The sequence below is a fragment of the Pantherophis guttatus genome, chromosome 14, assembly GCF_059756535.1.
Source record: "Pantherophis guttatus breed Tessera chromosome 14, ASM5975653v1, whole genome shotgun sequence".
Taxonomy (NCBI): domain Eukaryota; kingdom Metazoa; phylum Chordata; class Lepidosauria; order Squamata; family Colubridae; genus Pantherophis; species Pantherophis guttatus.
The window spans coordinates 10,334,127-10,360,098 of NC_142076.1; the positions used below are offsets into that span (position 1 = coordinate 10,334,127).

General features: G+C 44.4%; 1 protein-coding gene across 1 annotated transcript; it reads left to right on the plus strand.

The window, feature by feature from the left end:
• METRN (meteorin, glial cell differentiation regulator) lies at nucleotides 1-25,316 on the plus strand. The gene is made up of 4 exons (XM_034420467.3): nucleotides 1-612; nucleotides 14,894-15,318; nucleotides 17,602-17,667; nucleotides 23,561-25,316. The coding sequence occupies exons 1-4, from the start codon at nucleotides 521-523 to the stop codon at nucleotides 23,875-23,877; spliced, it is 900 nt and encodes a 299-aa protein (XP_034276358.1). The 5' UTR covers nucleotides 1-520; the 3' UTR covers nucleotides 23,878-25,316.
• Nucleotides 25,317-25,972: the final 656 nt, after the last annotated feature.

Below are 25,972 nucleotides of genomic sequence, written 5' to 3' on the forward strand. Positions count from 1 at the left end.
GGGCCCCGCCCCGGCTGATCCCTGAGCTTGGCTGGAAAGCGACCAGCGCTTCTTCGGGCGCATCTCTCGTCCCGTTTCCACCGGGAGCGAGAAAGCGAATCTTTGCGCCCGCTCACCGACCACCCCGCCGAGAAAAAGGGGAGCAGCGGAAGCCAAAGCCTCTCGGAAAGGCTGGGAAAGCGGCGGCGATGGGGGATGGAGAGCCGGCGGGGCGGCTGAGGCTTCCCACGCGTTTGCAGAGGCGGCTTCCCTTGCTTTATATTTGAACTCCGCGCTTTGCACCGTTCCGTGTTTCTTTTTTCTTTTCTTTTCTTTTCTTTTCTTTTCTTTTCTTTTCTTTTCTTTTCTTTTCTTTTCTTTTCTTTTCTTTTCTCTTCTCTTCTCTTCTCTTCTCTTCTCTTCTCTTCTCTTCTCTTCTCTTCTCTTCTCTTCTCTTCTCTTCCCTTCCCTTCTTTCCTTTCCTTTCCTTTCCTTTCCTTTTTTTTTTCCTTTCTTCCTCGCCAAGGAAGTCCGTGGAAGCATGCCTTGGATCCGGCGCTTGCTCGCCCTTCTCCTTCTCTTGGACCCGGCTTTTTGCAATTACTCCGAGGATCAGTGCAGTTGGAGGGGAAGGTAAGGACGGCGAGGGGAAGTCGAGCTGCGGAGTTTTGCAACTCCGAAGGGAGCCTGGGGCAACCCTCCGGTCAAATTTGGCTGCGTGGAGGTTTTATTTATTTATTTATTTATTTGTTTGTTTATTGGTTCGATTTATATGCTGCCCTTCTCCGGAGACTCAGGGCGGCTTACAATGCGTTAAGCAATAGCCTTCATACTTTTGTATATACCTGCTTAGTAGGGCTTTCGGCCCCCACTAAGCGGTGTTCTTTTTTATACAAAGTCAGTTTATTGCGTCCACAATCCGGGTCCTCATTTTACCTACCTCGAAAGGATGGAAGGCTGAGTCAACCTTCAGCCTGGTGACATTTGAACTCGCAGTAATTGCAGGCAACTGGTGCTACTTAATAGCACTTTAGTCTGCTGTGCCACCAAGGCTCTGGTTTTTCCAACCCGGGGCAGGTTGCAAAACTCCGATCTGCCACGCGGGGGCAGAGAAGAGGCTGTGTGTTTGGGATGGGGTCCTTAGAATGCCCCCCAGGGGTCTTCCAGAGAATCGCCCCCAAATATGCTTTCCGCATCCCCCTCCTCTCCCATCACTCACTCCTGGCTCCTAAAACTGGAGTATCTGAATTTCTTTGCCCAAGGGGTATCCAAACTTCGCAACTTTAAGACTTGCCGACTTCAACTCCCAGAATTCCCCAACTTGTCCTGCCAGGGGGAATTCTAAGGAATTGAAATCCACAAGTCAGAAGGTTGCCAAGGTTAGATATCCCTGCTCTAAACTCAAAGAGCCAGCTGAGGAATTCTGGGAGTTGAAATCCACACAGTTTCAAGTTGCCCAAATTGAGAAATACTGTGCTAAGAGACTCAGAGACTAAGGGTGACATGATAGCAGTGTTCCAATATTTGAGGGTTTGCCATAAAAAAAGGGAGGGGGGGAGGTTTAACTTATTTTCCAAAGCGCCAGAAGGCAGGACAAGAAACGATGGGTGGAAATTCATCAAGGAGAGGAGCAACTTTGGTCTGTTGTGTGGATGTTTGGGTGGTTTAGGGGTGGGGAATTTGTGGTGGGTGGGGGGGTGTTTGGGGATTGTTTTGTGTGTTGGACCTGGTCTTTGGGTGTTAAGTGAATTTCGTTGTATGGGTATACTGTGTATACACATACAATGACAATAAGTTATCTTCGAGACTGCCTTCTATCGCATAGCTCCCAGCGACCGGTAAGATCCCACAGAGTTGGTCTCCTCCGGGTCCCGTCAGCTAAACAGTGCCGGCTGGCGGGCCTGCGAGGGAGGGCCTTCTCTGTGGCTGCCCCAGCTCTCTGGAACCAGTTACCTCCTGGGATCCAGACCATCCCCACCCTATTTGCCTTCCGGAAAGCGGTGAAGACCTGGCTTTTCCGGCAGGCCTGGGGCCGTTGATCTCGCTGTAGCGATCTGGCGAGATCCGGCCATGAATGGTGTGAATGGGTTTTAATTGTTTTTAATGTTTTAATGTTTAATGTTTTTATATATGGTTTTTAAATGCATTGTAAGCTGCCTTGAGTCTTCAGAGAAAGGCGGCATACAAGTTGAACAAATTAAAATAAATAAAGTTATTTATTTATTTAACCTGGAATTGAGGAGAAATTTCCTAACGGTGAGAACAATCAACCAGTGGAACTGGTTTGCCTTCAGAAGTTGTGGGTGCTCTCATCACCGGAGGCTTTTTCAGAAGACACTGGACAGCCATTTGTCTGGATTGGTATGGGGTCTCCTGCTTGAGCAGGGAGTTGGACTAGAAGACCTCCAAGGTCCCTTCCAACTCTCAGATTGTGTTATTCTGATGCAACATCCATGCTGGCTAGTCATTAGTTCCTTAGCATCGCTAGGCAGGAATGTAAAAAAAATTGACTGCAAGCATCTTTTAAATGCATCTATCTATTCAGTGGGGGGGGGGGTGTCCTGCATTCCTGCCACAAATGCTGTTTTGGGGGCATCTTGGTGCCACCAAGAAGTTGTGTGTTGGAAAATGATGTTCTAGGTGAAATGAGTTGGTTTGGGGAGAAATTAAAGTAAAGGGGCTTTAGTTCTTGTGATGCATCTTTAGCCAAGCCAGTGCTGCTCGGTGTAATTTGACAGTTCAATCCATCTCAGGTGACAGTGTGGTATAGTGGTTACAGTGCCAATGAAGATTCTCAGCCCATCCAGGTAGAACTGTCTGGAAGTTGAGTCATGTCAACTGGAGACTCCTTCTCTTATTGGTTTGAAACATTTCGCTGCTTATCCCAGTAGAGTGGTACCTCGGTACTCAACTGCTTTTGAAAGTCATCAGATTTGGTACTCTGCACATTTTGACGCGAACATGTTGTCCCCGGTACTCATCGTTTCTTTGGTATTCAAAGTATAAGCTAGAAACTGTTGATGTTGGCTGCCTTGTGACTCACTAAAGTCATGGCCAAAATTGTGGAAACCTTTTGGGAAAAGTGTATTTTTGAGGTTTGATGGCTCATAACACCACTTTTTTTTTTTTTTTGAGTTTCAAGATAATCCTATTCCACTGCTGGAATGGCCTGGGAATAGCCCAGACCTTCTTAACCCAATTGAAAATCTATGGCGCCGACTAAAGAAACTGGTTAGTCAGAAGCGACCCAGCAATAAAACCCAGTTAATAGAAGCAATCCTTCAATTTTGGTTTCATATTATAAGAGCTGCAGAACTAAAAGTCTTGGCTCACTCCATGGGACAATGTTGTAAGGCTATAATTCATGCTAAAGGTTACCCAACTATTAACTGACATGGTGATACTTTTTGTGTATCTCGTTTTTTCTATGGTGATCATTTTTGTGTATTTCGTTTTTTCTATGTGTTTCACTTTTCTTCTTTCTACTGTAACTGCTATTCTAATAGCAAATCCTTCCTAAAAGTTATTGCATTACATTCTTGATTAAATTATCTTTCCATTGATATATAATTTTATGGTACTACTCCTAAAGAAAAAAGTGGTGTTATTAGCTAGTTTTAGAAAATACACTTTTCCCAAAAGGTTTCCACAATTTTAGCCACTAGTGTACATTATTCCTTATGGGAAAAATGTTTTTGGTGCTCATGGCTTTTGGTACTCATGGTGCCTCCCGGAATGAGTTAATGATGAGTACCAAGGTACCACTTGTCTTCTTCTTCAATCTGAGCAAGTTGGTTAGGGGGACCCTATCTTTGTTCTGGGGTGTGGGGTGTGGGCGGTTGTTTCTCACTTAATCTGAATGGGCCCTTTAGGTGAGTAGGCAGAGAGCTATTACTCCTAAATCAGGGGTCAGCAACCTGCCACTCTGGAGCCGCATGTGGCTCTTTCACCCCTCTGCTGTGGCTCCCTGTCACTCAAAACATGCGTCACAACCACCAATGTGTGACATCCGCTGGCACGCTATTTATTGAGCTTTTCAACCCCTGGCAGGCCAACAATGGATAAATCCAAGAAAAGAAAAATTTCAGAAGAAAACAGAGCATTTAATTCAACTACATATGCTAGTTTTGTGGCTGCTCAAGAAATAGTCAGTCAAGGGAAGGGTTTTGTGGCTCCCGGTGTTTTCTTTTCTGTGGGAAATGGGTCGAAATGGCTCTTGGAGTGTTTAAGATTGCAGACCCCTGTCCTAAATCCTTCTCTTAGGTGGATCATTAAGTGTGACTTTCCTGGTGAATGCTGTGAACTGGTCTTGATTCTCTTGGGGACTGATGCCCGAGCAGCATAAAAAACTGGGGGACAGGTTTTGTCTGAGGCCTCCGTCCCTATTGAGGGAAGGATTTCTTCCGTTTCAGCCTAAATGGATTCCTTCACGCCTCTCTCAAAGCATCTTATCTTCCCTGTCTGAAATGTTTTGTTTATTGTCCTCAAAAGTAGCTGTTAAAGCAGTGGTGAAATCCAATTTTTTTTTACTACTGGTTCTGTGGGCGTGGCTTGGTAGGCGTGGAAGGGATAGGATACTGCAAAATCTCCACTCCCACCCCACTCCAGGGGAAGGATACTGCAAAATCTCCATTTCCCCTCCCCCACTCCAGGGGAAGGATACTGCAAAATCCCCATTCCCGCCCCACTCCAGGGGAAGGATACTGCAAAATCCCCATTCCCACTCCACTCCAGGGAAAGGATACTGCAAAATCCCCATTCCCACCCACTCCAGGGAAAGGATATTGCAAAATCCCCATTCCCTCCCCACTCCTGGGGAAGGATACTGCAAAATCTCCATTCCCACCCACTCCAGGGAAAGGATATTGCAAAATCCCCATTCCCTCCCCACTCCTGGGGGAAGGATATTGCAAAATCTCCATTTCCACCCCACTCTGAGGTCAGCCAGAGGTAGTATTTGCCGGTTCTCCGAACTACTCAAAATTTCTGCTACTGGTTCTCCAGAACCTGCTGGATTTCACCCCTGAAGGAACGCCAATCTCTCCACCCCCTTGGAGTTCATTCATCCTTTTTAGAGGGAAAATGTAAGAAGAATTTACTGAGACTGATGAAAAGGGACATATCATAAAGGTGGTCATTTTAACTGGAGAGGGTTGCCCATTTATTTCAGGGAGTGTCTGGAAAAAACCAAATTGGTTATTTCTCATGGCATACCTGACATATCTTTTGGGGGAGGGGGTTAGCCTGCTTTTCTTCCTAAAGGATAGGTGATGAAGGAGGTGGTTTGTCCTAGAGCAGCATGAAAAAAAATCGATTTGGAGATTTGGGGATCTCAAAGACGATTCAGTCAGAATTATCATTGAAAGTGTTTCAGTTCGATCCCCCAGATCCAATCAAGAAGCGTTATTGGGTTGATCATTGTGGATCAAGCCATCACATTGGATGGGTTGACAGGGAGCAAATCAACAAATTGGATGGGTAGATAATTGTGGATCAACTCATCACATTGGATGGGTTGATAATTGTGAATCAAGTCATCAGATTGGATGGGTTGATAATTGTGGAGCAAACCAGCAAATTGGATGGGTAGATAATTGTGGATCAACTCATCACATTGGATGGGTTGATAATTGTGAATCAAGTCATCAGATTGGATGGGTTGATAATTGGGGAGCAAACCAGCAAATTGGATGGGTAGATAATTGTGGATCAAGTCATCCCATTGGATGGGTTGATAATTGTGGATCAAGTCATCATATTGGATGGGTTGATAATGGAGGATAAAATCATCACATTGGATGGGTTGATAATTGTGAATCAAGTCATCAGATTGGATGGGTTGATAATTGGGGAGCAAACCAGCAAATTGGATGGGTAGATAATTGTGGATCAAGTCATCATATTGGATGGGTTGATAATGGAGGATAAAATCATCACATTGGATGGGTTGATAATCGTGGATCAAATTGGATGGAAAGTAAATATTACTAATTGCTTCAGGCTGGAGATGTATATTTAACCATGCTATTTCATGGTCCTCCTGAAGACATAGACAACTGGTTGATTCATTGATTGATTATGTACAGAGGTGGGTTTCAGCAGGTTCTGGCCAGTTCTGGAGAACCGGTAGCGGAAATTTTGAGTAGTTCGGAGAACCAGTAGTAAAAATTCTGACTGGCCCCGCCCACATCTATTCTCTGCCTCCCGAGTCCCAGCTGATCGGGAGGAGATGGGGATTTTGCAGTAACCTTCCCCTGGAGTGGGAGGGGAATGGAGATTTTACAGTATCCTTTCCCTGCCACGCCCACCAAGCCACACCCACAGAACCGATAGTAAAAAAATTTGAAACCCACCACTGATTATGTACTATCAAAAGCAGCGCTGACTCTTAGCAACCATTTAGACAACTGCTTAGGGCCTGTATAACCGAGGGGAAGGAATTATAGGGCGCCCATTCATCATGATGATGTCCTATGATGCAGGAATTAAAGATGCTGAGCCACAGGTAGTTCTCACTTAATGACCATTTGTTTAGCAACCGTTCAAAGTTATGACAGAACTGAAAAATGTGTCCTTGCAGTTATCACCATTTCAGCATCCCTAGGGTCATGTGATCGAAATTCGGGGACTTGACAACCAACATACATTTTTGATAGCTTCAGGGTTCCACAGTCTCTGTCATGTGAGTCTCACTTAACGATGGTGACAAAAACAGTCATAAAATTGGATGTGGACACATGATGTCTCACTTAACAACTGTATTACTTAAGAATAAATTTTCCGGTTCCTATTGTGGTCATAAATTGAGGACTACCTGCATGATTATGGAGACCCAGATTAAAACTCCCATTCAACCTCAAAGCTCTGTGGTTGACATGGAACCGGCCAATGTCTTTCAGTCCTGTCCTCCCTTACAGGGTTGTTGTGAGCCTGGAATGAGGGGAGAACTTCCCAGTATGATTCTGCTTTCGGGCTGCCAGAGGAACATGGGGGAAAGAAAAGAAATAATTACACTAATCCTTAAAAAACATTTCTCTTCAAGAAGATTGTAATCGAACTGCTAAAATGGGAAATGACAGAACAAAAAGCATAAGACAAGATGAAAGACTAACATCAAGCAGAGCAAAATTCTCATGCATAGGGCAGTCTCTTCTCGTGCTGGTTGGGGATTAACAGATTAACAGAGTTGGAAGGGACCTTGTAGGTCATCTAGTCCAACCCCCTGCCCAAGCAGGAGACCCTACACCGTTTCTGACAGAGGGCAGTCCAGTCTCTTCTTGAAAGCCTCCAGGGATGAAGCTCCCACAACTTCTGAAGGCAACTTCTGTTCCATGGGTTGATTGAATTCTGGGAGTTGTATTCCTAGCAGAATAACAGAGTTGGAGGTCTTCTAATCCAATCCCCCACTTAAGCAAGAGACCCTCCAAAGCACCTGAGGGCAGGAGAAGAAGCAATGGATGGAAACTAATCAAGGAGAGAAGCAACCTAGAACTAAGGAAGAATTTCCTGACAGTCAGAACAATTAATCAGTGGAACAACTTGCCTTCAGAAATTGTGGATGCTCCAACACTGGAAGTTTTAAAGAAGATCTTAGATAACCATTTGTCTGAAGTGGTGTAGGGTTTCCTGCCTAAGCAGGGGGTTGGACTAGAAGACCTCATAGGTCCCTTCCCACTCTGTTATTCTATTCCTGTGCCAACCCTATACCATTTCAGACAAATGGTTGCCCAGTCTCTTCTTGAAAACCTCCATTGATGGAGCACCCACAACTTCTGAAGGCAAGCCGTTCCACTGATTAATTGTTCTGACGGTTAGGAAGTTTCTCCTTAGTTCTAAGTTGCTTCTCTCCTTCATTAGCTTCCACCCATTGCTTCTTGTTCTCCCTTCTGGTGCTTTGGAGAATAAGTTGACCTCCTCTTCTTTGTGGCAACCCCTGAGATATTGGAACACTGCTATCATGTCACCCATGACGTACCCAGTTCCTGCAACCGTTCTTCAAATTTTTTAGCCACCATTGGACTCCTAATCCTCTTTGTTGTACTTCTCTGCCCTCTTTCCAAAGTCTCAACACCAAGCCATAGAAGAGACACTTTGCAGCTCATAGCTGATCCTTGGTGCTTTTCTGAGCTTGGTGGTTTTCTTGCAAGACTGATGATATTACTTAGTTTGGTAACGAAACGTCTTGCGAGAAAACCACCAACCTCAGAGGGTGCCAAGGACCCCATAGATCTGCAAGCTCTTGGGATGGGAAAAGGCTGATCTTCCCCAGATGGATGGCAGAACTAAATTACATCACCCTTGACTCCCGGCTCTGCGATAGCTTTGGGAAATGTTTTAAGTTTGAAAGCTGAAAAGAGAAAGGAGAAAACAGAAATCCGGGAGGTTGAGGGAGAAGCCCACCCGCCCTCCACAAACCGATCTCATAATTGCAAGCCATTTCTCTCTAATCTGGCTGTTTCCAATCCTCTCTGCTTCTCCTCCCCCACCAACACATATTTCTTGTTCACCGAAGGATAATACATTTTGGTTTGGCAGAGAGATTTGGGGATGGGGGGCGCGAATGTGTTAATCGTTTTGAGCTCCCACATGCGAGAAATTAAGCTAATACCATTAGTAACTCCCTCTTTTGTTTTCCTCCTGTTCCCTTTTGTAGACTGTTTAAAAAGAAAACAGGGAAAAATCGTGTCTGTGGGCCAAGCAGCTGGTGGAAAATGACTCCAGAACTGTTTACAGGAGGGAATGAGACAGACAGACAGAGAGACAGAAAGCGAGAGAGAGAGAGAGAGAGAGAAAGACAGAAAGACAGAGAGACAGACACACACAGAGAGAGAGACAAAGAGAGGGACCGAGAGAGAGACAGACACAGAGAGAGAGAGACAGAGAGAGAGACTGAGAGAGAGACAGACACAGAGAGACAGAGACACAGAGAGGGACAGACACAGAGACAGACAGAGAGAGACAGAGACAGACACACACAGAGAGAGAGACAGAGACAGAGAGAGGGACAGAGACAGAGACAGACAGAGAGACACACAGAGAGAGAGAAACAGACAGACAGAGACAGACAGAGAGACAGAGACAGAGATAGAGGGACAGAGACAAACAGAGAGACACACACAGAGAGAGAGACAGACAGACAGACAGAGAGGGGGGACAGAGAGAGAGACACAGAGACAGAGAGAGGGACAGAGACAGACAGACAGACAGACAGAGAAAGAGACAGGCAGGCAGACAGACAGAGAGACACAGAGAGAGACACAGAATGAGAGGGGGACAGAGAGAGAGAGGGACAGAGAGAGAGAGAGAGAGAGAGAGAGAGAGAGAGAGAGAGAGAGAGAGAGAGAGAGAGAGAGAAAGAAGGGAAATTTAAGGAGTTTGGGAATCCTGAGATTGTTTACAACATTGAGTATCGGAGTGGACACATCCCTGGGAATCAGGCAGCCTTTCATTCCTAAAGAATGGTCCTCAAGCCTCATTATCTATGGAGCTTCTGAAGAGGAGCTTCAATACAGCTTTTTTTTTTTTGGTGATTAAATAGGGCGGAGGGGGGGGAGGGACACAGCTGCCACATCTGGTTCTCGGCAGGCTTGATCCTTTGCAGGAGACGAGCGGGATGAGTCACGGTGCTTGGCGAAAGTGGCAGGCGTCCGTCAAAGCTTTCCCACCCTCTCCGATGGTCAAGACGGGTGGAGGAGGACAAGGCGGACAGTGGTCCAGGATCTAAGGATGCAGCCTCCGAGCAGATGGGCCGTGGGGGGTTGGCTGAGTCATGGCCATCATCACCCACACATGATGATGAAAAAGGCAGAAATGCGGAACTGATTGGCTTAGCCGACCACGACATTCCCAGGAGGGTCCAAAGGGGGAAGTACATGGATGACCTCAGAGCAGCCATGAATCCCAGATATTGGAAGATGGGGATTCCGTGGGAAATGTTGAGATTACACGGTGGGAAAAAAGTAGACCCTAAAGTTTGCTTTGGGGCAGGGGTCTCCAACCTTGGCAACTTTTAAGACTTGTGGACTTCAACTCCCAGAATTCCTTAATTAAAGTTGAGTCTTAAAGTTGCCAAAGTTGGAGACCTCTGATTTGGGGTATCAATCAATCAATCAGACTAGAGCTGGAAGGGAACTTAGAGGTCTTCTAGTCCAGTCCCCTGCTCAAGCAGGAGATCCTATACCCGGGATGGCGAACCTATGGCACACGTGCCACAGGTGGCATGCGGGGCCATATCAGTGGGCACGCAAGTGTTGCCCTAGCTCAGCACCAACCAGCTGATTTTCAGGCCTTCCAGGCCCACTGGAAATCGGGAAACAGGCTATTTCCGGCCTCCAGGGGGGTGGAGAAGGCCATTTTCGCCCTCCCCAGGCTCCTAGAAAGGCTCTGGAGCCTGGGGAGGGCGAAAAACGGGCCTTCCAGTCCCACCGGAAGTCGGCAAATGGGCTGTTTCCAGCCTCTGGAGGGATGGGGAACGCTGTTTTTGCCCTCCCCAGGCTCCAAGAAAGCGTCTGGAGCCTGGGGAGGGCGAAAAACAGGCCTACTGGGCCCACCATGCCAAAAGTGGGGGGAGCGCAGGAGTGTCATGCCGCATGCGTGGGGGGGCGGGGTGCACTGAATTATGGGTGTGGGCGCGACCCCCCTGCGCTCCCCCCACTTTTGGCACACGACGGCAAAAAGGTTAGCCATCACTGTCCTATACCATTTCAGACAAGTGGCTGTCCAGTCTGTTCTTAAAGATGAGGCACCCACAACTTCTGGAGGAAAGCTGGTTCCACTGCTTAGTTGTCCTCGCTGTTAGGAAGTTTCTCCTTAATTCCAAGTTGCTTCTCTCCTTGATTAGTTTCCATCCATTGTTTCTTCTCTTGCCTACAGGTGCTTTGGAAAATAAACTGACCCCCTCTTCTTTGTGGCAGCCCCACTAATACTGGAAGGCTGGTGTCACGTCTCCCCCCCTAAATCCTTCTTTTCTCTAGACTAGCCAAACCCAGATCCTGCAACCGTTCTTCATATGTTTTAGCCTCCAGGCCTTCAATCATCTTAGTTGCTCTTCTCTGAACTTTTCCCAAAGTCCCAACATCTTTACGAAGGTTTGCTAGGGGAGCTGTGCCCACTTACCAAATTCCATTCATCAAAAGAAGAAGCCTGCCATTTCATTTCATTTCATTTCATTTCATTTCATTTCATTTCATTTATTTATTTATTTATTTATTTATTTATTTATTTATTTATTTATTTATTTATTTATTTATTTATTTATTTATTTATTTATTAAACTTGTATACCGCCCTTCTCCTTTCGGACTCCGGGCGGTGAACAGCCAAAATAAAAACATTTGTACACAAAAGTTAAAATAATTATTAAAACTAATTAAATGAAATTTGGCCCATAATTTAAAACATCTCAATTAAAATCAATATCAAACGTTAAAACCAACATGGAATCAGGCCAGCCTGGCTAGCTGAAAAAAGTAAGTTTTTAGGGCCCAACGAAAAGTCCGGAGGTCTGAGATCACTCGTATCTCTGGAGGTAGATCGTTCCAGAGGGTAGGTGCCACCACAGAGAAGGCTCTCCCCCTGGGGGTCGCCAGCCGACATTGTCTGGCTGACGGCACCCTGAGGAGGCCCTCTCTGTGGGAGCGAACCGGCCGGTGGGAGGCAATTGGTGGCAGAAGGCGGTCCCGTAAGTACCCTGGCCGTAAGCCATGGAGCGCTTTAAAGGTGGTCACCAACACCTTGAAGCGCACCCAGAAGTCCACCGGAAGCCAATGCAGCTCGCGCAGGAGAGGTGTCACGTGGGAGTGCCCCGTCACTCCCATAATCCCCCACGCAGCTGCATTCTGCACCAGTTGGAGCCTCCAGGTGCACCCCAAAGGGAGCCCTATGTAGAGAGCGTTACAATAGTCCACACGAGAAGTGACGAGTGCTTGAGTGACCGTGCGTAAGGAGTCCCGATCTAGAAAGGGGCGCAACTGGCGTATCAGGCGAACCTGATAGAACCTGATTTTCTTCTAAGAGTTTCTATTTTCTTGGAAGATTTTATATTTTCATGGACAATTTTATATTTTTTGTGGGGGGGGGAAGATACTATAGGTCAGTGATGGCTAACTTTTTTGCCGTGGCGTGCCAAAAGCAAAGGGAGTGCGGGGGGGGGCGTGCATGCCCACAACCATAATTCAATGAGCCCCACCACACACACCCCGGGCACGCACGCGCGACCTCCCCACACTCCTCCCACTTTTGGCATGTGATGGCCCAGTGGGCCCGGTAGGCCTGTTTTTTTGCCCTCCCCAGGCTCCAGAAGCTTTCTAGGAGCCTGCAGAGGGCAAAAACGGCCTCCCCCCCCCTCCCGGAGGCCCTTCAGAGGCCGGAAACAGCCCATTTCCTGACTTCCGGTGTGCCCAGAAGGCCCGAAAATCAGCTGGCGAAGAGCTCTGATTTCATGAAAATCAGCGCACTGGAGCCGAGCTAGGGCAACGCTTGCGTGCCCATAGATATGACTCCATGTGCCACCTGTGGCATGCGTCCCATAGGTTCGCCATCACGGCTATAGGTAGTTCCCAACTTACAGCCACAAGAGAGCTCAATTTTTTTTGTGCCTATGGAGACAGTTGTGAGCGAGTCCACTTTCCTGATTTATTTCTATTCCAATGGAGGTAGTCCTCAACTTACAACTACAATTAAGACTGGGATTTTTATTGCTAACCACGGAGGTTGTTAAGTGCCCAATTTTAGGACCTTTCTCGCCATGATTGTTGAGCGAGTCGCTGCAGTTGTTAAATGAATCATGCTGTGGTTCAGCAAATCCCAGCTTTCTCCCATTGATTTTACTTGTGAGAAAGTACTTGTACTTGTGGCTGGGAAGGTCACAAATGCTGATCATGTGACCCTGGGACACTGCAGCTACAGGTGGTCCTCGACTTATGGCCACAATTGAGTCCAACATTTATGTTGCTAAGTGAGGAATGTGTTAAGTGAGTTTTGCCCCATTTTACGACTTCTGTTGCCACAGTTGTTAAGGGAATCGCTGCGGTTGTTAAATTAGTAACACGGTTTGTTAAATGAATCTGGCTCCCCCGTGGGCTTTGCTCATCAGAAGGTCGCAAACGGGGATCACGTGATTCCAGGAGGCTGTGACCGTCATAAATATGAGTCAGTTTGCCAAGCGCCTGAATTTTGATCACATGACCAAGGGGAGGCGGCAACGGTCGTAAGTCTGAAAAATGGTCCAGGCGTCACATGTCTATGGAGACATGTCTATGGAGATTCTCCATCATCCAGGTCATGGGTGGCCCAAAGGTGCTTTTTCAGGAGGCAACTGGGCTTTCTGTTTTTTCTTTGAAGACATTTTGCTTCTCATCCAAGAAGCTTCTTCAGCTCTGACTGGACAAACCTCCAAGTGGCCTCAACGACTCTCTAAAAGAACACAAATGGCCAGCTGTCTGCAAGGAGTATAAATCCTTCCATTCCCCACCATCCAGTGAATAGAATAGAATAGAATAGAATAGAATAGAATAGAATAGAATAGAATATAGAATATAGAAAATAGAAAATAGAAAATAGAAAATAGAAAATAGAAAATAGAAAATAGGATAGGATATGGAAATAGAGAATAGAATAGAATAGAATAGAATAGAATAGAATAGAAAATAATAGAAAATAATAGAAAACAGAAAATAAAATAGAATAGAAAATAGAAAATAAAATAGAATAGAATAGAAAATAGAATAGGATATGGAAATAGAGAATAGGAATAAGAATAGAATAGAATAGAATAGAATAGAATAGAATAGAATAGAATAGAATAGAATAGAATAGAATAGAAAATAATAGAAAACAGAAAATAAAATAGAATAGAAAATAGAAAATAAAATAGAATAGAAAATAGAATAGGATATGGAAATAGAGAATAGGAATAAGAATAGAATAGAATAGAATAGAATAGAATAGAATAGAATAGAATAGAATAGAATAGAATAGAAAATAATAGAAAACAGAAAATAAAATAGAATAGAAAATAGAAAATAAAATAGAATAGAAAATAGAATAGGATATGGAAATAGAGAATAGGAATAAGAATAGAATAGAATAGAATAGAATAGAATAGAATAGAATAGAATAGAATAGAAAATAATAGAAAACAGAAAATAAAATAGAATAGAAAATAGAAAATAAAATAGAATAGAAAATAGAATAGGATATGGAAATAGAGAATAGGAATAAGAATAGAATAGAATAGAATAGAATAGAATAGAATAGAATAGAATAGAATAGAATAGAATAGAAAATAATAGAAAACAGAAAATAAAATAGAATAGAAAATAGAAAATAAAATAGAATAGAAAATAGAATAGGATATGGAAATAGAGAATAGGAATAAGAATAGAATAGAATAGAATAGAATAGAATAGAATAGAATAGAATAGAATAGAAAATAGAATAGAAAATAGAATAGAAAATAGAATAGAAAATAGAATAGACTAGAAAATAGAAAATAGGATAGGATATGGAAATAGAGAATAGGAATAAGAATAGAATAGAAAATAATAGAATATAAAATAAAATAGAATAGAAAATATAAAATAAAATAGAATAGAAAATATAAAATAGAATAGAATAGAGTAGAATATAGAAAATAGGATAGGATAGGATAGAACAGGACAGGACCTTGGAGATCTTCTAGTCCAGAACATGAAGCTGAAGAAGCTTCTTGGATGAGAAGCGAAACGTCTTCAAAAAAAAAATCAAAACCCCAGAAAGTCCAGTTGCCTCCTGAAAAAGCACCTTTGGGACAGGAAACTGGACCAGGTACATTGGGGAGTTGTGCCTGGGTGCCCAGGGGCGCCAGATTGAGGAAGCACGCCACTCAGGCCAAGTCCCCCTTCCTTCGCCTAACCCTGCCTTGCTCTCCCTTGCAGTGGTCTGTCCCAGGAAGCTGGCAGCGTCGAACAGATCTCCTTGCACTGCGCTGAAGGATCCCTGGAATGGCTGTATCCAGCCGGAGCTTTGCGCCTAAGCCTGTCTCCTCGCCTGCCCACGGGCCCCGCCGGCAAAGAGAAACCGCAGCATGTCACCGCTTGCATCAAGTCCTCCAGCAGTTTCCGGGGAGCCCAGATTTACTTGGAACGGGACGGAGTCTTGGAACTGCTCCTCTCGGAGATGGAGGCGGCCTTGCAGCCCAAGGTGCGCTGCTTCAGGTGGCTGTCCGGAGAGAAAGTGGCCCTCTTCCTCCAGTCCACTCTTCACCAAGACATCAGCCGTCGAATTGCAGCTTTCCGTTACGAGTTGCGGGGCGAGTGGAATGCCCATTTCTCCTGGCCTTGGAGGAACCTCAGCGTGGAAGGTGCGTTTGGGTTTGGCCTTGTGGGGGACGAACCGGATAGGAATCACAACCAGATGGGTTCATTCTACTTTATGGTAAAGCTACAACGACGGAATCTTGCTGTTGTGACCCAGGCCCAAGTAGGTATTATCAGACGCAATCAGTTCTAAACAAACAGATTTTATTAGAACAGCTGAGAATTAACTCATTCTCAGCGTAGTCCAAACTAATTCAAAACAAATTCTTCATAACACAATTCTTCAGCCTTATCACCAACCTTGGTCTACTTTGGCAACCTGCCAAACGCTTTTCTTGGCAAAAGTTCAGAAACAGAAGACACTGACAAGAAATAAATGCAGCAAGACAAGAACAAATCTATCAATGTTGTTTTCCGACAAAGAGCCCAAGAGCCGTTGCTGGTCTTTTAAGCCTTATGGGAGGGGCCAGTCATCTCTTGGCCTTACTCCCGAGTCGTCCTCTTTGCTTGAGCTGCTCTTGCCTTCTGGCAGCTCTTCTCATGCGTGCACTAGGAACAGGCTCCTCCTGTTCCTCTGCCTGTCTGTTGTCAGCCTCTGGAGGCTCCGGAGTCTGCACATCACTCCCTGATGGCCCTGGCCCCATCTCTGCCTCCAATGCAGAGCCCTCATCCGGGCCTTCCCCAGCCTCCAGGACTGGCCCGTGTTCTTCCTCAGCCTCCTCACTGTCCAACTCCGCTGCCAGCTCCGCAGGCTGCTGGCGGACCACAACACTCACAAGTCTGAAAGTACAATCCTTTAAAGGAGAATATTTGTAGCTCAGAATAGGTTGGGTGGTTTTTCTGGAAGATGTTTCATTTCCCAACTAGGTAACATTATCAGTGCTAGTTGATAGTGTTAATACCACTTTACAAGGCCTTGGTAAGGCCACACTTGGAATCCTGCATCCAGTTTTGGTCTCCGCGATATAAAAAAGATGAGACTCTAGAAAGAGTGCAGAACCATCCTTACATATTTGTTGAGGATTCGTAGAGCAACCCTAGAGTAACAATTGAGGGCCACCATTTACCAGTCTATGATAGGAACCATCCTTACATATTTGTTGAGGAATTCGCAAGCAACCCTACAGTAACAAGGGTGTGCAAATGAAAGCGACTGAGAGCAGTTGCGAATAATCACAGCCAATACACAGATACACTGAGTTGTGTTTAAGAAGTAGCAATAAGGCACAGTCCAATAAACAGTCCAGGTCATACACAGATAAAGCAGTAGATAGTAAAACAATAGTCCAGGGATATTCCAATAACAAAGTCTTCTTACCAGTCGTCATAGTCATACACAATAAAGAGTTGCAAACAGTAGCAAGAATCATGGGATTGTCTTCCCAGCCAGCTTCTAACAAGCAAAGCCATTGGGGGAAGTCGCGTTCGCTTAATGACTTCGGAGATGATGTGCTGGTCATAAGAACAAGGACAGTCATAAGTTACCTTTTGCAGCACCATTGTAACTTTGAACAATAGCTAAATGAAAGGTCGTAAGTCAATGTTGGAAATGCAATCAGATAACCAGGTTAGTACTATCATATGTGGTGGCAATGTCCAAAGGCAAAAAAAATATTCTGTACGAAAATACATACACGGTTAGTGAAAATGTTAAAGCGACATATAGATTTAAAGGCAGAAATATTTTTATTAGGTATATTGCCAGAACATTATGACAAAGGGAATATATATTTAATATTGCATGTTTTGACAGCAGCGAGAAATGTATTTGCACAATACTGGAAATATGAGGAAACGCCTACAGATGAAAATACAATAAAAAAAATACTAGATTGTGTGGAAATGGATAGGTTAACATTAAAGATAAAGGACAAAGAAGATAGAGAATACTTTTTAACTTGGGATTTGTTTTATCAATGGTTAGATAATAACGGTAGAAATTAGAAACTGGAAGAACTTATAAGTAAAGAATATTATTGTTACTAGAATTATGTATACGTAAAATGACCCAGGCAATGCACTATTTACTAACAGTTTACTAAATTCAGTAACAGAGTTGGAAGGGACCTAGTCCAACCCCCTCTCACACAGGAGACCTATACTAGGGATTCGAACCGCCGAACTGCCGACCGTTCTGATCAACAAGCTCAGCGTCTTAGCCACTGAGCCACCTAGCCAATCTTATATAAATACTTCTATAGGTTAAAGAAAAATGTGTAAATAAAAATATATTTTAAAAAAAGCAAGGTCGTAAGTCGAGGACTATCTGTATGTTGGTTATGGGCACCATTGCTGTTTAGTGACTGTTCATTCTCCCCCTTTCAAAGATGCAGGGACTTGCCGTCCGTGTAACAACACCGAAATCCTGATGGCCGTTTGCACAAGTGATTTTGGTGAGTATAATTTCTCCAGTGTTAATTGACTGCTTTCTTCGCCATCGATGGCGCTTCTCCGTCATCCAGGTCATGGTTGTCCCAAAGGTGCATTTTTCAAGAGGCAGCTGGACTTTCTTGGGTTTTCCTTGAAGACATTTCCCTTCTCATCCAAGAAACTTCCTTCAGTTCTGAATGAATGGTGGAGGAGGGAAGGATTTATGTTCCTTGCAGTCATCTGGTCGTTAGTACTCTCTGTCAGAATGCTAAGAGAGTACTAACGACCAGATGACTGCAAGGAACATAAATCCTTCCCTCCTCCACCATTCAGTCAGAACCAGAGAAGCTTCTTGGATGAGAAGCGAAATGTCTTCAAGGAAAAACGAAGTCCAGTTGCCTCTTGAAAAAGCACCTTTGGGGTCTCTTCACTATCATAAACCGAGGAAAATGAAATGAGGGGAGACTAGCTTTCTTTAAAGCAAACTTATCCTGCTAATGATACTCTCCCAAGTTTTAAAGACCCTCTCACCCCTTCCAAATGTTGCCACAGAGTCACAATTTTTAATGAGCAATCACGGGGGAGGGAATTAAATAGAGAAGGATTTTCATTAATTTTAATGCAATGTATTTAAAAAAAAAAAAAAAAACTTTGGATGGGAAGTATGCAAAAAAGTTGGGGACTTTACCAAATCGCAAAGAGGAACGGTACTTCCGAACGATTTCCAAAGTGGGCACACGCCCTTCGCAAACATCACCCTACGTTTTTTCAATCCTTCTCGCCTTGGTCATCACCGCAATCGTGTAAGGCAAGGTCTTCATATTCCCATTTTACAGATCAGAACGTGAAGGGGGGGGGGAAGATGCAGTGTGTGCACTGGTTTTCAAGGATCCAGCCAAGTGGTAAAGGCCAGCTGGCCAAAGCCGGTCCACAGACCAATGTGTGGCCTAGTTGATAGCAAACTTGGTCTCCAGGCTAGAAAGTGGGAGACTGTGAGTTCTAGTCCCACCTAAGGCAGGAAAGCCGCCTGGGTGATTTTGGGTCAGTCCCTCTCTCTCAGCCCAACCCACCTCACAGGATAAGTTCACTGCCTTGAGTTATTTGTAAAAAGGCGGAAGATAGGTAGGTAGACAGATATGATATGATATGATATGATATGATATGATATGATATGATATATGATATGATATATAATAAGATATATAATAGAGTAGATAGATAGATAGATAGATAGATGATATAGATGATGGATAGGATATGATATATGATTATATGATATAGAGAGAGAGAGAGAGAGAGAGAGAGAGAGAGAGAGAGAGAGAGAGAGAGATAGATGATATAGATGATGGATAGGATATGATATATGATTATATGATATAGATAGATAGATAGATAGATAGATAGATAGATAGATAGATGATATAGATGATATAGATGATGGATAGGATATCATATATGATGATATGATATAGATAGATAGATAGATAGATAGATAGATAGATAGATAGATAGATAGATAGATAGATAGATGATATAGATGATGGATAGGATATGATATATGATTATATGATATAGATAGATAGATAGATAGATAGATAGATAGATAGATGAGATAGATGAGATAGATGATGGATAGGATATGATATATGATTATATGATATAGATAGATAGATAGATAGATAGATAGATAGATAGATAGATAGATAGATAGATGATATAGATGATGGATAGGATATGATATATGATTATATGATATAGTTTATTAGATAGATAGATAGATAGATAGATAGATAGATAGATAGATAGATACCCTGTTTCCCCAAAAATAAGACATCCCCTGACAATAAGCCCAATCAGGCTTTTGAGCGCATGTGCTAAAATAAGCCTCCCCCCGAAAATAAGCCCTCCCTGAAAATATTTAAATGCAGAGCTGGAAATCAGGTAAGACGGCAAGAGGAGCCCCATCTTGCTCCACACGCCCCAAAATAATAAGACCTCCCCGAAAATAAGGCCAAGCACTTATTTCGGGGTTCAAAAAAATATAAGACAGGGTCTTATTTTCAGGGAAACACGATAGATAGATAGATAGATAGATAGATAGATAGATAGATAGATAGATAGATAGATAGATAGATAGATAGATAGATAGATATAGATGATAGAGACAGATATAGATAGATAGATAGATAGATAGATAGATAGATAGATAGATAGATAGATAGATAGATGATAGAGACAGATATAGATAGATAGATAGATAGATAGATAGATAGATAGATAGATAGATGGATGGATGATGGGTATGATATATGATATAGATTAGGTAGGTAGGCAGGCAGGTAGATAGATAGATATGATATATGATATATGGATGATGGATATGATATGATATAGATTAGATGGATGGATGGATGGATGGATAGATAGATAATAGACAGACAAAAATAATGATAGAGAGCGATGATATAGATAGATGGATAGATGATAGAAGGAAGGAAGGAAAGAAAGAAAAAGGAAGGAAGGAAAGAAAGAAAGAAAGAAAGAAAGAAAGAAAGAAAGAAAGAAAGAGTAGTTGGAGGTATACGGTGCTTGTATTTCCCCCTTTGCAATACTTGTGGTCATCCACCTGCCTCCCCCCCCCCTCCACTCCGTTTTGCTTCTTGCAGCCTTGCAAAGGCTAACACCCCACCCCCACCGCCCCATTTGCAGTCCTCCACAGCGGAAGAAAGAGGTCACAGCGTCTGCGAGTGCCCAGCTCTGGGGTTGCTACAGCAACTGGCAAGTCAGACAAGAGAACAGGCGGATTTGTCACGCCAGATCAGATCAGGGGCCTATCGGGAGACCTCCGAGAGGCTCCTTGCTGGTTTGAAGGGAGGCAACCGAATGCCTTTTCGAACGAGGGGGATTGGCGGAATCCTAACAATTCTTACAGCCACTTGCAACCGATTAAGAGAGAGAGGTCAGCCAAGAAATGCCTACCAGATGCCTCTCCGAGAGAGGCCCCTTTGCCACCCTGAAATCAAAATCAGTGGAAATTTTTAAGAACACCCCTTGCCGTCACATGATTGCAACCGACGCCACATTTATGGCCAGTTGCGGCATCCCACAACCACCATTTGTGTGACAATTTTTTGACCCAAAACTGGCATTGACTTTTTCAGTTTCCCACTAGAAACAACCGTTAACGATCGCTGCGTCCATTTAACAATGGCAGCGTTAAAAAAAAAAAGGCCATGAAATTGGGTGCAGTCACATGGTGACTCGCTTAATGACGGCTATGACTTCTGGGCTCAATTACAGTCATTAAGGGGGGAGCTGTATTTTGTGGTGTGGATTCCCAATCGTGTTCAGCCGTAATAAAACTGCATGTTAAGTTGATTCTTGATAGTGTCTCAATTCAGGATTGGGATCAGATGTGTTGTAGAGTCATTGACAAAGAGATTCTCTTTATCTGCCATGGAAACTTCAAGAACTGGATTTAGTATGGACCTTCTCTGGGGTCAAAATTATAGGAGGGGATTATTGGGCCGCAGATGTGCTTCAACTATAGTTCTGAACAAACCTAGTTAGTCCCTCTAATGGGGAAGGTTGCTGGGACCTGTAGTTTAGCACAGTGGTGAAATCCAAATTTATAGAATACCTGTTCTGTGGACGTAGTGTGCCTTGGTGGGTGTGGCTTGGTGGGCGTGGCAGGAGAAGGATACTGCAAAATCCCCATTCCCTCCCCACTCCTGGGGGAAGGATATTGCAAAATCTGCATTCCCACCCCACTCTGGGGCCAGCCAAAGGTGGTATTTGCCAGTTCTCTGAACTACTCAAAATTTCTGCTACCGGTTCTCCAGAACCTGTTAGAACCTGCTGGATTTCATCCCTGGCTTAGCAGCTTCTGGAGAGCCAGCAATTCCCACTTCTAATCTAAAAATGAAAATCCACCTCGCTTCTTCTCTGGCTGTCTTTCAATCAACCATCACAACTTTTCTTCTTGGAAAATCTCTTGGCTTGCAGGAAATTTGTAGTGGATGAACCCCCAAATCATAAATGTCGTTGGGAGAGAATTTGGAGAGAGAGATATTACAATACATGTAGTGAGGATGTCCTTAGACATATAATGGGTGGATGTAGTGATTCATGGGTCAGTAAAGGAGAATATTTGCAGCTCAGGGTTGAAATGAAGGGTCCTTGGTGTTCTCTGAGCTTGGTGGTTTTCTTGCAGATGTTTCATTACCCAACTAGGTAACATCATCAGTGCTAGAAGGGAGTGTGTTTGTGGAGTGGAAGAGAAGGGAGGAGGAGGAGGAGGAGGAGGACGACTAGTTTGGGTCATGAAACATCTGAAAGAAAATATGCAAGCTCAGAGAGCACCAAGGACCCCCCCCCCATGTATGGGTCTGGGGTCTGGCTTCTAAAGGATGCCACTTCTTGCACCCCAAAATGCTTTAGGTTTCCTAGGTTTTCCAAAACAGCATTCTTTTTTTTTTTTTAATTTGATTTATATGCCGCCCTTCTCCGGAGACTCAGGGCGGCTTACAGTGCGTTAAGCAATAGCCTTCATACTTTTGTATATTTACACAAAGTCAGCTTATTGCCCCCACAAACTGGGTCCTCAATTTACCTACCTTAGAAAGGATGGAAGGCTGAGTCAACCTTGAGCCTAGCGAGATTCGATCTTACTTTAATTGCAGACAGCTGGTGTTAAATTACAGTGCTTCTGTCTGTTGAGCTAAACCAGGCTCATATATTCTTCACTAATACTGGATTGTAACTCACCCAGTTTCCAGGTGGTGTTATGAAAACTTATCTAATTTATCTCAAGTCTCCCTCTTATCTGAAAAAAAAGGGGGGGGCAGGAGAAATACAGAGCTCATTTTACTCATATATTTTAACTCTGATACTTTTACAGTGGATTCAGACATTACACTAAAGATTTAGCTCTTGAACTCACGTTCAGCAATTCTTGTGAACCTAGCCATTGTGGCTTGGAAAACACAGTTTATGGTTTAGGGCAATGATTTTCAAAGTTGGCCGCTTTAGGAGGCGTGGACTTCAATTCCCAGAGTTCCCCAAGGCAGGAATTCTGGGAGATGAGGTCCATACCTCTTAAAAGTGGCCAATTTTGAAACACACGGGTTTACAGAGTTGTGTGGACCTATGCCATTGGGGCAGATTCAGCCGGTTCGGACTGGTTCGGGCGAATTGGATGCTAATTTTACATCTGGTTCACCGAACCGGTAATTGCAAGGGCTGGTTGGCCCCTCCCCACCCCTCCCAGGAGTCTCTATGCGGCTTGTTTTGGATGCCAGGTAAGTGCAGGGCCTGCGCAGAGGCTCTGGGAGGGTGAAAAACGGGCCTCTTGGAAGTTCCGGAAGCCTGGAAACAGGCCCATTTCCAGCCTCCGGAGGGCCTCCGGAGCCCGGGGGGGTGTTCACCCTCACGGAGGCTCGAGGAAAGCCTCTGGAGCCTGGGGAGGGTGAAAAATGGGCCTACCGGAAGTCCCGAAACAGGCTTGTTTCCGGCCTCCAGAGGGCCTGTGGAGCCTAGGGGAGGCCATGTTCGCCCTCCTGGAGGCTCAAGGAAAGCCTCTGGAGCCTGGGGAGGATGAAAACACCATCCCCCACACACACACCACAGTGGTGCAGGAGGCTGAGTAGGCCACGCCCACCCAGCAACCGGGCAGAGAACCAGTTGCTGAAATTTGTGAATCCCACCCCTGCATTGGGGATATATTTAGTAAACTCTGATCAAGCTCACCATAGCTTAGCCTTTAAGCCTGGAATCACTTGGACCCGATTTGCTACTCTGCTTTCTGGGCTGCTGCTTGGAATGATCTTATAAAAGAGAGAGGGGGGTGGGAAATTGAATAATCGCTGGTCTTCTTTATGATCACTTTCCCTTCTGCCCCCTCAATCTTCCTTGCAGTTATCCGTGGCAACATCAAGTCCGTCTCCAACAACAGGGAAGCCCAAGAATCCATCATCGGCGTGAGCGCCACACGGATCCATCGACAGAAGTTTGCTCTGTTTCAACCGGTCGGCAAATCTGGAAAATCCACAGGCAACATCCATACCCTCCTACGATGTGGGGTGAAACCCGGCCCAGGCAGTTTTTTATTCACCGGGTGGATGCACTTTGCAGAGGCTTGGCTCACCTGCGCTCCTCGATACAAAGACTTCATCCGCATCTACGAGGAGGCGCGACAGGCTCACGAGAACCCCTGCGAAGTCTCGTTGGACTGACTTGAGGCGAGAAGAGCTCGGGAAGAAGGGAAGCCTCTGGGGCTGTGATCAAGCCAGAATCAGTCGTCCTCATCTTGGCCGTGGGAGGAGAACCCTTGTCCTTAGACCCAAAGCAGGACAAGCTCTTTCCTTCCTCTGGGAGACCAAATGGTTCTACCAACCCTACATAACTCTTTTCCTGGTTCTCTTGCGAATGAGTTGTCTTGGCCAAGTCTAAGAGGAACCTCATGAGATGTTCTCTGGGCCAAGTTCAGGAACATCACGAAGCAGACAAAAGCTTTCAGAACTCTCCAAACATGGGGATGAGATGAGACTTGGAGTTCTGGTGTTTTGAGTTTTCCACCACCCATGAAAGCCAATTGAATTATTCCCGAGTTTGCAGCAAGCTCTTCCACCTCACTGTGGATGTCTGCAGATACATCACCAAGCCAACAGGAAGGACCATGGGTTTCAGGTCTAAAAAGATGATCCATTCAACTGTTCATCCATGCTCAGTCAAGAAAGCCCAGGAGATGATCCAGTTTTCTCTTTGGGGGTTGCGTGGCTGATCAGCATTAGGTTCTCTCATCCAAGGGGACCATCCTAAACTAAATGAAGAGCCAGATACCTTCAGGAGAGGGGAGGAAGACGGTACCATGCTTCCAACATGCCAGAAAGAGAGACAAAAAAATGTGACAGGAAAGGACACATGTTCAATTCTATCCATTTTCATTTTTCAAAAAAATATATCCATCTCTTGGTAATTCAGGCAGGGAGGACAAAGCTTTAAACAACTTCAAATGAAATACTTTCTACCCACCCACCCCCCAAAAAATAACACGGATGTGAAAATGGGTTGATTGAAATCCAGATCTGGATATCTGAACGGTGTGGCGAGATAATTTGGATTCAGCCACCAACTTTTCTTCATAAAAATTGCTTGATTTTGACTTCCTGGCCACCGATTCTCAATAAAATCCAAACTGGATTCGCACATTCTACTGAACTTTGGTAGGGGCTCAAACTATCACACAAACCCAGCCAATTGTGACTTACTCTATATAGACACACCCTTGTTTTTTTTTAAAACAAACAAACAAACAAACTGTGGCTTGGGGCAGTGTGTGTGAATCCAGTCAAGTTGTAGTTTCTTTAGCAAGCTGGGGTTAATCCAACCATAGCTTAATGCACTGTGAAAATCCTCAAGAGTCCATATTCCATGGCAATATCTTTTTAGGTGTTCAATTAAGCTCTTGTTCTTCCAAAATAATAATTGAACAGCTCCTGATATGTGGAGAAATATTATACAGGTATTGATAGCACTGGAATCCTATCAGAAAAAGTAGGTCAACTCTATTGCCAGGAAAATATCTTCTTTGCGTCATTACCGGAAGAACATTTCCTTGTGTTGGTTGATCTAGGAAAGAAGGAACCTCTGAATATAATGTACACCGAGATTATTTTGGGTTTATGTCTGTTTAATCCATAGTACTCAAAGAATCCTGGTGGTTCACATTTGTTGGGAATTCCAATGCGTTGTGAAGTTCTCTAGATGTTTTGGACTACAATTCCCACCAACACTTGTGATTGTTTTGGGAGCTGATAAAGCTAAAAGTCCAAAGCATTTTTAGAGGACATTCAATTTTCTGGCTCCTAATTTTGAAATCACAGCTAACCATCATAGAACTGCCCAACAGTGAAATCCAATTTTTTTTACTACTGGTTCTGTGGGCGCAGGCTTGGTGAGTGTGGTGTGGCTTGGTGGGTGTGGTGTGGTATGGCTTGGTGGGCGTGGCAGGGGAAGAATACTGCAAAATCTCCATTCCCACCCCACTCCAGGGGAAGAATATTGCAAACTCCCCATTCCCACCCCGTTCCAGGGGAAGGATATTGCAAACTCCCCATTCCCACCCCACTCCAGGGGAAGGATATTGCAAAATGCCATTCCCACCACACTCCAGGGGAAGGATACTGCACAATCCCCATTCCCTCCCCACTCCAGGGAAAGGATATTGCAAAATTCCCATTCCCACCCCACTTCAGGGGAAGGATACTGCACAATCCCCATTCCCTCCCCACTCCAGGGGAAGGATATTGCAAAATCTCCATTCCCACC

What these genes read in the sequence shown, in the direction of transcription:
- METRN (XM_034420467.3), top strand. Translation starts at nt 521, where the DNA reads ATGCCTTGGATCCGGCGCTTGCTCGCCCTTCTCCTTCTCTTGGACCCG. An exon ending in GAGGAACCTCAGCGTGGAAG is followed by an intron (nt 15,319 to 17,601) that starts GTGCGTTTGGGT and finishes CCCCTTTCAAAG; the next exon opens with ATGCAGGGACTTGCCGTCCG. An exon ending in CGTTTGCACAAGTGATTTTG is followed by an intron (nt 17,668 to 23,560) that starts GTGAGTATAATT and finishes TCTTCCTTGCAG; the next exon opens with TTATCCGTGGCAACATCAAG.